At 34.5% G+C, this 13,167-nt stretch overlaps 1 protein-coding gene across 1 annotated transcript; it reads left to right on the top strand.

Moving 5' to 3' along the window:
* Positions 1 to 2,078: 2,078 nt before the first annotated feature.
* On the top strand, positions 2,079 to 12,958 carry KATNBL1 (katanin regulatory subunit B1 like 1; the record flags this gene model as incomplete). Its single annotated transcript, XM_079699830.1, has 9 exons — positions 2,079 to 2,195; positions 3,133 to 3,173; positions 4,631 to 4,910; positions 8,844 to 8,962; positions 9,658 to 9,708; positions 9,803 to 9,892; positions 10,237 to 10,326; positions 11,134 to 11,227; positions 12,926 to 12,958. The coding sequence occupies 9 exons, from the start codon at positions 2,079 to 2,081 to the stop codon at positions 12,956 to 12,958; spliced, it is 915 nt and encodes a 304-aa protein (XP_079555956.1).
* Between the last annotated feature and the right edge of the window lie 209 nt (positions 12,959 to 13,167).

Below are 13,167 nucleotides of genomic sequence, written 5' to 3'. Positions count from 1 at the left end.
CCACTGCAGAACTTCTTTCAAAATTGGAGTCAATCCTCTCAACCCCTGCTGCTGCTTTATCAACTGAGTTTAGCAATATTCTATATAAATTCTTTCCCGTCATTTCAACAGTTTTCACAGCGTCTTCACCAGGAGTAGATTCTTTCTCAAGAATCCATCTTCTTTGCTCATCCAGAAAAGGCAGCTCCTCGTCTGTTAAAGTTTTATCATGAAACTGCAGCAATTCAGTTACATCTTCCAGCTCCACTTGTAATTCCAGTCCTCTTGCTATTTCTACCACATCTGTAGTTACTTCCTCCACTGAAGTCTTGAACCCCTCAAAGTCATCCATTAGGGTTGGAATCAACTCTTCCAAAATCCTGTTAATGTTGATATTTTGACCTTTTCCCATGAGTCACAAATGTTTGTAATGACATCTAGAATGTTGAATCTGTTCCAGAAGTTTTTCAGTTTACTCTGCTATAGCCTTACAAAATATATTTCGTAAGTAATAAGACTTGAAAGTCAAAATTATTCCTTGCTCCATGGGCTGAAGAATGGATGCTCTGTTAGCAGGCATAAAAACAATATGAATCTCATTGTACATCTTCATCGGAGCTCTTGGGTGACCAGGTGCATTGTGAATGAGCAGTAATATTTTGCAAGGAATCTTTTTTTCTGAGCAGTAGGTCTCAACAGTGGGCTTAAAATCTTCAGTAAACCATATTGTAAACACATATGCTTTCATCCAGGCTTTGTTGTTTCATTTATAGAGTTCAAGTAGAGTTGATTTAGCATAGTTCTTAAGGGCCCTAGGATTTGGGGAATGGTAAATGATCACTGGCTTCAACTTAAAGTCATCAGCCACATTGGCCCCTAAGAAGAGAGTCAGACTGTGCCCCTAAGAAGAGAGTCAGACTGTCCTTTGAAGCCAAGCTTTGACTTCTCTCTTAGCTATGAAAGTCCCAGATGGCATCTTCTTCCAACAGAAGGCTGTTTCATCTCCATTGAAAATCTGTTGTTCAGTGTAGCCACCTTCATTCATTATCTTAGCTAGATCTTCTGGATAACTTGCTACAGCTTCTACATCAGCACATGCTGCTTCACTTTGTACTTTTATGTTATAGAGATAGCTTCTTTCCTTAAACCTCATGAGTTAACCTCTGTTAGCTTCAAACTTTTCTTCTGCAGCTTCCTTACCTCTCTCAACCTTAATTAAAGAGAGGGCCTTGCTCTGGAATAGGTTTTGGCTTAAGGGAATGTTGTGGCTAGTTTGATCTTCTATCCAGATCACTAAAACTTTCACCATGTCGACAGTGAGGCTTTTTCGCTTTACCATTCGTGTGTTCACTGGAATGGCACTTTTAATTTCCTTCAAGAACTTTTCCTTTGCATTCACAACTTGCCTAACTGGTGCAAGAGGCCTAGCTTTCAGCCTTCTCACTTTTGACATGCCTTCCTCACTACGCTTAATCATTTCTAGCTTTTGACTTAAAAGGAGAGACTTACCACTGTTCCTTTCACTTGAACACTTAGAGGCCATGGTAGGGTTATTCACTGACCTAATTTCAATATTGCTGTGTCTTAGGGAATAGGGAGATCCGAGGAGAGGGAGAGAGCAGGGAATAGCCAGTCAGTGGAGCAGTCAGAACACACACATTTATCAATTAAGTTCACCATCTTATGTGGACAAGGTTCATGGTGCTCAAAAACAGCTACAGTAGTAAGATCAAAGATCCCTGATCACAAATCGTTATAACAAATATAACAATGGAGAAGTTTGAAATATTGTGAGAATTACCAAAATGTGACACAGACATGAAGTGAACAAATGCTGTTGGAAAAATGGTGCCAATAGACTTGCTTGATGCAGAGTTGCCACAAACTTTCAATTTGTTAAAAAAAAACAAAAAATCACAATATCTGTGAAGTGCAATAAAATGAGGTATACCCACATATCCTTTGCTTTACTTGTAAGCCTCTTATACATAGCGTAGAGCTGTTGTATTTTTATGTGTGTTAAGGAAAGGATCAGGCTCGTTTGCTTTTTGTATTTTCCATTTATTATTTTTATTTTTTGTCTAGGTTTTTAAGAGATTATGGCATCTGAAACCCACAATGTTAAAAAACGCAACTTTTGTAATAATATTGAAGATCATTTCATTGATGTTCCTAGAAAAAGGATCTCTAATTTCACTAATAAGAACATGAAGGAGGTAAGTAAGTCCATGGTTTCTAGGAATGGGTAAGACAGTATCTCAGTCTGTTTGGGCTGCTACACAAACAATACCATAGACTGTGTGGCTCATAAACAACAGAAATTTATTTCTCACAGTTTTGGAGGCTGAGAAGTCCAAGATCAAGGCCCTAGCAGAGTTGGTATCCAGTGAGGGCCCACTTCCTGGTTCATAGATAGCTTTTCTCTACTTCCTCACATGATAGAAGGGGAGAGAGAGAATTCTCTGGGCTCTCTGTTATAAGGACACTAATCTTATTCATGGGGTTTTACTTTTATGACCTAATCACCTCCCGAAAGCCTTACTTCCTAATACCATCGCTCTGGGGGTTAGGATTTCAACAGAGGAATTTGGGGGAGACACAGTCATTCAGTTTGACACAATTTAAACTGCTAAGTCTATGGATACTTCTGGTTAAAGTGTTTAAACAATGGGAGGGTGACAGTTCTGCTCAATCTGCCAAAATTAAGTAGAATTAATCAAATAATTGAAATCTGTATTCCAAAAGCTCTGAAAACTTTTTGGCAGTATATTGTTTTGATATAGTATAATTTGACTATTTTAGTTTAATTTTAGAGGAATCACAGAGATGCTTTTTGTTCACCATTGCAAGGCTCATTAGCACTGATATAATTTCTTAAAATCATATTAAAATTCAACTCATTTATTTAGCACTCTGTATATATAATATGTGACTAGTAGCGTGAACTAGCCAGATGGGTATGTTGCGTTGTTAAAAATACCTACATACAATGTTGTTGTAACTAATGATTGAGAGTACAGCATCAGTACAGTAAAAGCTTTAATCTGAAAAATTTAATAGTTCAATTTCAGACTTGTTGACATTAATCACAAAGTTTACATAGCTTTGTTAAGGAACTTAAATATGCTGCAACTATCTACTTTTATTTTTCAGGTTAAGAGGTCTCCAAAACAGTTGGCTGCTTACATAACTAGGTAAGAGCTTCTTTAAAGTTTGTGGGAAACAGCAAATATTGAAAGCTGGGTAAGAGTGAAAATGGAGCGGGGAAGTATTGTCTTTTAGTATAATAATATTAATTTATTGTCAAACAACTCCTTTGTGCCAGGTACTGTGCTAAACATATCAATATTAGATAGGTATCATTACCCCAAACAGTTGATGAGTAAAACTAAAGACTTGTGATTTCTTTAGGATTGTACATCCAGAAGGTGGTAAAAATGGCATTTACTCTCAGATCTGCCGAACTCCAAAGGCGCTTTCTACTAAACCACTCGTTCTCAAAGTGTGTGATCTGTGGACCCTGGAGGTCCCAAAGGCCTTTCAAGGAGTTTGTGAGGTCAAAACTATCTTCATAACAATACTAAGACATTATTTACCTTCTTCATTTCCACTCTCTTACAAGTGTACAGTAGAGTTTTCCAGCAGCTACATGATATTTGATATCACAATATATGGAATGCAGAAGCAGATATGAGGATCCAGCTGTCTTCTGTTAAACCAGATATTAGAGATTTTGCACAAATGCAAAACAGTGCCATTCTTCTCACTATATTTTTTGTTCGTTTGTTTTGGAAAATAAAGGATTTTAAAAAAAATATTCTATGTAGTATGTAATGAGTTTATCTTTTTCTTTTTCTTTTTTTGGCTGTGCTGCAAGACTTGTGGGATCTTAGCTCCCCGACCAGGGATTGAACCCACGCCCTCAGCAGTGGAAGTGTGGAGTCCTAACCACTGGACCGCCAGGGAATTCCCCCGAGTTTATCATCTTTAAAATTAATTAACAAATTTTCTGTTTTAGTTTCTGATTCATCAAATATCAGTAAATATTGCCCACATAAAAAAATTCTTTTGAGACCTCAATAATTTTTAAGAGTGCAAAGCATCCTGAGGTCAAAACATTTGAGAACCACTATACTAAACCATGAGATGTTGTCAGTAGTATTTTATCTTATTCAAACAAATTAAATGTACTTCAACTTAATCGAAATAAGTGTTCTCTTTTATTTTATATTAAAATATATATTCAGACTTGCCTGATTCAAATTAAAATATTCAAACTTGCTCACTTATTGTGTCACTTTGTTAGAAAGAGATTAGGTGACTAGAAATTGTTAAATTTTTCATACTCCCTGAATGCCCTGTAATATTTCATTTTAAAAGTATCTAGTTATTATGCCTCTTCTTTTTTTTTTTCTCCCCCTTTTGGTATAAAGTACCATCCTTTTCATTGTTTTCCAGATGGATTGTAATTTCCCTTTTATTTTCCTCTTCAATCTAAGAGTTAAGATTTTAAAAAATTATTCTGCTTACTTCTAATTTTAGTGGATTGTGATCACAAAATGTGGCCTACTAAATCTTTCTCTTTAAAAACTTTTAAAGGTTTTCTTTCATATGGTTCTTTTTCATTTAAGAAAATCAATTCTTTTTACAGAACAGTTGGACAAGCTGTGAAAAGCCCAGATAAACTACGTAAGGTGATCTATCACAGAAAGAAAGTTCATCATCCTTTTCAAAATCCTTGCTGCAGAAAAAAGCAGTCCCCCAACAGTGGGGGCTGTGACATGGCAAATAAAGAGAATGAGCTGGCTTGTGCAGGCCGCCTCCCTGAGCAAGTGCGGCAGGGTAGTCGACCATATCTGGTTAGCCCCAGTGATTCTGGTTCTTCACAGACAGAAAGCCCATCATCAAAATATAGTGGGTTTTTTTCTGAGGTAAGTCATTTATATAAGCTTAACTTTATTCCTGTTTTAATACTGGCTTTTTCCTTTGCCATAGTCTACTAGCAAAATAGTTCACTGCTGATTGAATTCAGACTATTTGAGAGACTGTAAGTCCCTGAGACAATTTTCTAGATTAACTAAATTTGAATCAGTTGTTTATTCCATTTTTCCAAGTTAGTGATATCTGAGATGGAATGAAATGATTAACAAGCTGCTGTAAATATCCAGAATGGAAAGTTGGCCAGTAGAGACTTAAAGAAAAGGAAAAGAAGAAATCTTGCCTAACAAGTGGACCACGAAAGCCAGTTATCCAAGCACATTTTGCTGGGCTCTCAAAATTGCCATTGGAAAGTTTTTTAAGGCAAACCTGCTTAGTTTTGCTGTTCTTCTGGCTCAGGCAAAGTTAGTTGTTTGAACAGGTTCACGGGAATTGTTTTGGGTGATAGAAATGTTCTAAAACTGGACTGTGATGATGGTTGCACAACTCCATAAATTTATTAAAAATCATTGAATTACATATTTTAAATATGTGTGAGTTTTATGGTATGTAAATTATACCTCAGGAAAACCATTTTTTTAATGGTTATTTGAAAGAATGGTTTGTTAAAATTTATAAACACGACGAGTTTACAATAATAATTATTACATGTTTTTTGTATATGTTATAGAAAATAAATCCAAAGGAAAAACTTATCTGTAATTTCAACATTTGTAAATAACAGTATTAAAATTTTGATGTCTTTTTTCTCCATATTATATTGTTTGATAATTAGATTTTTGTGTTTAATAATTTGATTTTTGTGTTTAATAAATTTGAATATTTTTCCATGTAATTAAATAACACTTCTACAATTTTTTCCCTTCCAGTTTTATTGAGATATAATTGACATACAGCATTTTAAAAGTTTAAGGGATACACATAATGATTTGACTTAACTACATCATGAAATGATTACCACATTGTTTAGTGAACATCCATCATATATAGATACAAAATTTTAAAAATGGAAAAAAATTTTTTTCCTTGTGATGAGAACTCTTAGGATTTACTCTCTTAACAGCTTTTATATATAAAATACAGCAGTGTTAATTATATTTACCAAGTTGTACATTACATCCCTAGTGCTTATTTATCTTATAGCTAGAAGTTTGTACCTTTTGACTGTCTTCCTCCAATTCCCCTCAGCCACACCCCACCTCTGGTAACCACAAATCTGATCTCTTTTTTTGTGAGTTTGTTTATTTGTTTGTTTTGATGTATAATAGACCTACAACACTATGTTAGTTCCTGGTGCACAGTGTAGTGATTTGATATTTCTGTACATTTCAAAATGATCACCACAATAAGTCTAGTTACCATCTATCACCATAAAAAGATATTATATAATTAATGGATATATAACATTACATTGCTTAAATTTACCTTAATTTCTTTAACTATGACTTGGTAAACTTAGTATTGTTTCTATCTGGCATGACAGTTTGAAAAGCATTTTTGTGGCATACAAGCAATAAAAGAATCTTTTTATATTTAAATGGTCATAAGTATGTGGATGAATGAAAATGAACATCATATGCAGGATAATAATTACAAGTAAATAATACAAAAGAAAGGTAGAAAACAAAGTGTTATTAACTAAAACCATAATGAAATGACGCAAAGATTCCATTTGCCAGTGGAAGTGTTCCTGTGGAAATAAGATCCTGGGGGAGTTCCCTGGTGGTCCAGTGGTTAGGACTTGGTGCTTTTACTGACGTGGGACTAGGTTCGATCCCTGGTCAGGGAACTAAGATCCCGAAAGCTGCTCAGGGAGGCCAAAAGAAAAGATCCTGGAGTAATAGAAAGTTAGTAATGCTAGGAGAGATGAAGGAAGTGTGTATGGTATCTGTGAGAAAAGAGGGAGCAAGGAGAATTCAATAGTGAATTTTATGAGCCCTAGAGAATAGGATACCTACAGGTACCTAAACCTTAGTGTTACAGAGGATCACTGTCATACTAAGTCATTCACAATTATGTATTGATGGCTCCCTGCTGTGCAGTGCATTCTTCAGGCTCTGAGAAATGGATTGGTGGGTGAAAATTAGACACTACCCCTACTTTCATGTAATTATAGAAGTGATGAGGCCGACACAGATCAGAAAATCAAAGAAACTACATACCCTGAAGGAAAAGAACATGTGACTATATAGTCCAGAAATCTGGCCTAGATTGGGACCTAGGTTGGTTCTTCAGTTGAACTGAGGGAATAAACATTCTCAGTGAAAATGCCTTAAAGCTGCAGTTTCACATTTGTATTAGTGCCGCAGTGTGGCATTTTTTCAAGGGCTTCCTTTAACCTTGCTCCCATTTCCCTACTTTTCACAAACCTGCATTAACCTCACACTTAACTAATGGGGTTATTGATTGTTCTTTTGTTGTTTCAGATGTTTTTTCCTGATTGACTAGTGCCTGCTCTAAAAACCTAAATTTAAAAGTGATGCTATATTATTTTTTCAAAGTTCAAATATACATAACCTTTTCACCCGACAGTTGCACTTCTAGGTATATACCCAGAGAATTGAAAACATAAGTCCACACAGATATTTATGAACAGATGCTTATAACATTTTATAATAGCCAAAAGTGGAAACAATTCAGATGTCCGTCAACGGACTATGGGTAACTAAAGTGTCATATTCTATACAATAGAATATTATTTGATCATTAAAAAGGAGTAAAACACCAATGTATGCTACACTGTATGTAAATCTTGATCTTTCACACATCATGCTATGTGAAAGAAGCCACACACAAAAAAAGGCCACATATTGTATGATTCAATTTATGTGAACCATCCAAATTAGGTAAAGTCACAGGGACAGAAAGTAGATTAATCGTTGTGAGGAGCTGGAGAGAGGGGAGAATGGAGTCCAGGGTTTCTTTTGGGAGTGACGAAAAGGTTCTAAAATTCATTATGGTGGTGCTTGCAAAACTCTGTGAATGTATATGCTAAAAATTACCGAATTGTACATTCAAAATGGGTATGTGAATTATATCTTAATCTGTTATTGAAAATAAATGGATCTAGCTGTTCCAGTTCTAAAATGAATCCTACAGAAGGTTTTGTACAAGTGCACGTATTTATATACATAAGGATGTTCATTGATGCACAGTTTTAATAGGGAAAAACCAGAATCAATCTAAAATTATGGTACATAAAGACTGGAGAATATGTAATTTTTAAAAATGAGGCTGATCTATGTTTTGACATTGAAAAATCTTCATAATGTGTGTGAAAAAACAAGGTTTTCAAAAATATAGATATTAGAATATTTTAATTTTATATCTACCTAATTTGTCTTTGTCTAGAAAGTGGTTTGAAAGATACTTACCAGTCTGTTAACTGTGATTACTCCTGAGGAATGTTAGTTGTTTTTGTGGGCAAGTAGAGAATATTCACTTTTTATTTTATAAAGTTTTGTGCTACTTGAACTTTTTACAATAGGAATATATTACCTTAATTATACAGAAAAAAATGAATGAATTTAAATACTTGTCACAAAACTCAATTTCTGTGGTTCCCTACTCATGCTATTCAGTTGGTAATGACTAGCCTATATGTTTACCTTTTTATTTAATACACATTATAAATTAAATCCTAGGTTTGTAGGTGAGTAAAAATAATTTATTCTATGAACTATTGAGATTTAAAAGGAAAATGGTAGCAAATAAGAAAAAGTATTGATAAAAAATAAACAGGTCCTAAATTTATTCAAATCATTTGTTTACTGTGTTCACTGCAATATTCCTTTTTGTGGGCCAGTAAAAGGGAGTCATCTTTGCCTAATTTTAAAATACGTCTACCAGAATAATTTAATTGAAAAAAAATGGTTTCATGTCATATCTCAATGTGCTTTTTAACAAATTAGATTCCTGCCTTTCAGGTTTCTCAGGACCATGAAACAATGGCACAGGTTTTGTTCAGCAGGAATTTGAGATTGAATGTAGCTTTAACTTTCTGGAGAAGGAGAAGTATAAGTGAACTTGTAGCTTATTTGGTGAGGTAAGTGTGACCCTTTATGGTTTTGTTCAGTAAAAGTAATTTCCAATGTATTATGTAGAAGTGCCTCTTCTTTTTTATGTTATACTGGCTAAAATTTTGAACTTCCTATGTTTAGCTTCAGTAGTAGCAGTATGGTTTAAATTACATTTATCTTCAGTCTAAGAGTAACCAAAATACAGAAAACCATCTGTTTTATCAGATTGAACAAAGCTGTTACCTTCTCTGATTAAAATTCTTATCTATAAAACTAAGAGATACCATTATGGGAAAACCAACCTTTTAAAAATCCCCTTTGAGTGAAAATTTTAACCATTACCTTCCTCACTGTATTTAAGTCTCCTCAAATGTTACCTTGGTGAGGCCTTCCTTGACTACCTTATTTAAAAATACGTATTTCTTCACTCCCTATCCTTCTTTCCCATTTTATTTTTCTCCATAGCCCTTACCACCACTAACATGCTTTATATATTTCACTTGTTTATTGTCTGTCCTTGCCTTCTCCACCTCCTCCCACACTCACACACATATTGAAATACAAGCCCTATTTCTTTGTTCACTGCTGTATCCCTAACAACTGACTCATCATAGACACTCAGATCATTTGTTGAATGGGTAAATTTCTCAAAAGCAGTGTGAAGGTTATAATACGAAAATAAATAAGGAAATCAGCTATCTAAGCAATTTTGTTCCCACAGGATAGAAGACCTTGGAGTTGTGGTGGATTGCCTTCCTGTGCTCACCAATAGGTATAAAGAATATTTTTCAGAAAAAAAGTACATTTAAAGAAGGACAAATTATGACCTGTTCATAATTTTATAACTTAGTATTTATTTACTTTAGTTTACAGGAGGAAAAACAATACATCTCACTTGGCTGCTGTGTAGACTTGTTGCCTCTAGTAAAGTCACTACTTAAAAGCAAATTTGAAGAGTAAGTGCTAATCTGAATCTCAATTCTTTTTTCTCTTTCAACATCCTTGATTTTGTGCCTTATAAGTGCATAGTGGTAGGCTGAGCTCCATGAGACATACATGGTTTCTGTTTTCCAGGAGCTTATAGTCCAATTAGGAAAAGAATATGGAATGACTAGAGAACAATTATAAAACTGTCTATAAACATGTTACATAAAGTGTAGTTTTGTGAAAGTAGTGAAATAAATTTTTTAAAAGGGAAAGATAAGTGTTGTATGTGTTTTTTGAGGGGGGTAGAGTGTCATCTTTTCTAAAGGCTTCTTGGATGAAAACACTTGAATTTTGTAATGAAATGTCATTTCAGATATATAATAGTTGGTTTAAACTGGCTTCAAGCAGTCATAAAAAGGTGGTGGTCAGAACTATCATCCAAAACAGAAATTATAAATGATGGGTGAGTATACCTTTAAACTCATACTAATAAAGTTTTTTTTTTCAGGAAAAGCAGCGTGATTAAGCTAGGTGAGAATTTTATTTCATGATTATCAGTATATAATACTTATTCTCTTCATTTTCAGAGAAGTATTAAATTGGGATACTGTTCATATGTGAAAAGTTGAATTCCAGAGCCCAGTAACCCCCTGTATATATTGTTCTGGCAGAATTCTACCCTTCATTTTGGGAGGCAAAAGCACAGCAGTGGTTTAACCCTTATATCCATTAGAAAGGAATGAGAGAAAAAGAGATGGCTTTTAGTGCAATAAGATTGAGGCACAGGAATGGAGTCATCCTGTGGGGTCTTTTGGCTCCAAGACATTAATATGAGAGTCCAGTGTGGATGATTACACTTCTAAAAACTGTATTATAATCATAATTTGAGTATTGCCTTGATGTGAAAATGTGTGGGTATTCTACCAAATGAGCCAGATTATCATGAAGCTACAAAAAAAAAAATCTCCCAACAGTTTCTTTTAAATCCATAATTTGCTTTCTAGGCTCTCAGAATTTTCCCACTTTCCCACTTCATACTCGATTGTCTGAATGTTCCAAATGCCTGTTGTTTTCTTACTTTCTTTAACAACTAAGTAACTTTTAATTTCCATGATTGACATGTACTAGTTTAAAGAGTTGCTTGACTTCAAATGGTATAATTGTATCCTGAAAAATACTTGAAAAATTTAAAGCTGTTTTCATTAAGTGTATTTACTACCAAAGTCCATATCTTACTATATTTGCATTTTTTCTTCTTTTTTTCTCCTAGAAATATTCAAATTTTAAAACAACAATTAAGTGGATTGTGGGAACAGGAAAACCATCTTACTTTGGTTCCAGGATATACTGGTAACATAGCCAAGGTAATCTATATTTACGCTTAATTAAAAATTAGACATAATGTAATAGTATTATACATTCATAAATGAATTCTTTCAAATGTCCAATTCAGTACTACTCTAATAACGTCTAAAGTCAATTTCATATTTATAAACGCTTAAGGTCCTCTGGATATGAATATGACTTTGGCAAGGAATACAGGAATTAGTCATTGAATGTGTTTCAGATACAGCCACAGAAATAATGTGGTAGTAGGTGTTTAATGACCTAGCTCCAATTAGAGGATAATATTTGAAAAAAGGTTAAGAACCCAGGTTAAAAAGGCAACTGAAAAGACAGTGCTACTCAGGAAGCAAGGGGTGAGGAACATAACCAGTTTGGAGGTATTTTTACTTGGCTTTTGCTAATGTGCTTTTTTTGGAAAGTTAAATTGCTCAAATCACAGTAAAAATTTGACATCGTTCTTTATTGATTTGCTTGTCTCAAAGGAAAACGTACATTGTTATTTTGGATTTTAATATTTAAACTCCAAAATAGTTTTGGTAGTTAAAATATAACTGCAGGAAAAAAATCACTGTTAGGAAATATTTCCACCCTTGTATTGGGCATACTGCTATCATATAAATGGGTATTAGCCAGAAATATAAAACTTTCTTTGGTTTAAAAAAATACAATATTTATATTTATGTCTTGGACTTACTTATAAAATTCTTCTTGAAATACCTTCATGAGAGGAAGCATAATGATGTATCAAGCAAGTGTGTTACCACTGTGTATAATTTTACTGTGTAGAACTCTTAATGATAATGTTATGAATGGAAATCAATTTCCTGAAGTTTTTTTATTGTTATAATTTTAATTGTTCTTTTGATAATAGGAGGGGAAATGAAGTTAAAGTTGATAGAAAATAGAATACGTGATATATCACCTTTTTCTGGAAGTGCCTTGTCTTCTTAGTAGTAGAACTGAAAAATTGTTTCCTTAGAAATTTGCTTTCAATTGTAATTTTTTATAAAGGGAGAAGCTTTATTGTGAATATAACCTTAAGATACTGTATTTATTATTGCAAACAATATTGAGTGATTAAAAGATCTATGAAGTTCCTTAAGCTATGATAAAACCTCTTTTACAATATTAAACCCTCAATGCATTTTTTTTTTTTTTCTTTTTTGCGGTACGCGGGCCTCTCACTGTTGTGGCCTCTCACGTTGTGGAGCACAGGCTCCAGACGCGCGGGCTCAGTGGCCATGGCTCATGGGCCTAGCCGCTCCGCGGCATGTGGGATCTTCCCGGACGGGGGCACGAACCTGTGTCCCCTGCGTCGGCAGGCGGACTCTCAACCACTGCGCCACCAGGGAAGCCCTCAATGCAATTTTTTGAGGGTAGAAATCAGAACGGCTATCCTCAAGCTGGTCTAGAGTTTATATAGCACTGAAGGAGTTGCTGTGAATGATGTAATGATCTTGCTTAGCTATAAAAGCAGAGTTGTTTGATCACAGAGACTAAAACATTCACTAAGCACTTTGCAAACACTTATTGAGCACATGCTGTGTGCTACAAAAGTGCAGATAAAATGTTGAGTAAGACAGATCTTTTGCCCTCAAAAGGTCACAGAGGGAAACAGGCAAAGCTGGTGACCAAAAGGGAGAAGAAAATGGGGTGTGTGTATGTGTTGTATTTACAGTACTGGCTAATGAAATGTTTTTGTTTTATTCTCTAAGGATGTAGATGCTTATTTATTACAGTTGCATTGAGAGACTTCATCTACTAAATAGCATTTGGTTATTCGAAACATCCCTGGACTATATGATTTCCCCAAAAAATGTCTCACCTGAGAACTGTGAACTGTGGAAGAAATCAAAACCATTTTTTCCTTTAAAAAGCCACATAATGAAACCACTAATGAAATGCTAAGGATCTACTTCACATTGAAGTGGAAAAATATCCGAAAGGAGCAGCTTCA

The sequence above is a fragment of the Hyperoodon ampullatus genome (assembly GCF_949752795.1).
Source record: "Hyperoodon ampullatus genome assembly, chromosome: 3".
Classification (NCBI taxonomy): domain Eukaryota; kingdom Metazoa; phylum Chordata; class Mammalia; order Artiodactyla; family Ziphiidae; genus Hyperoodon; species Hyperoodon ampullatus.
Note: the sequence above shows the minus strand (reverse complement) of the source record. Positions and strands in the feature narration are given on the sequence as shown.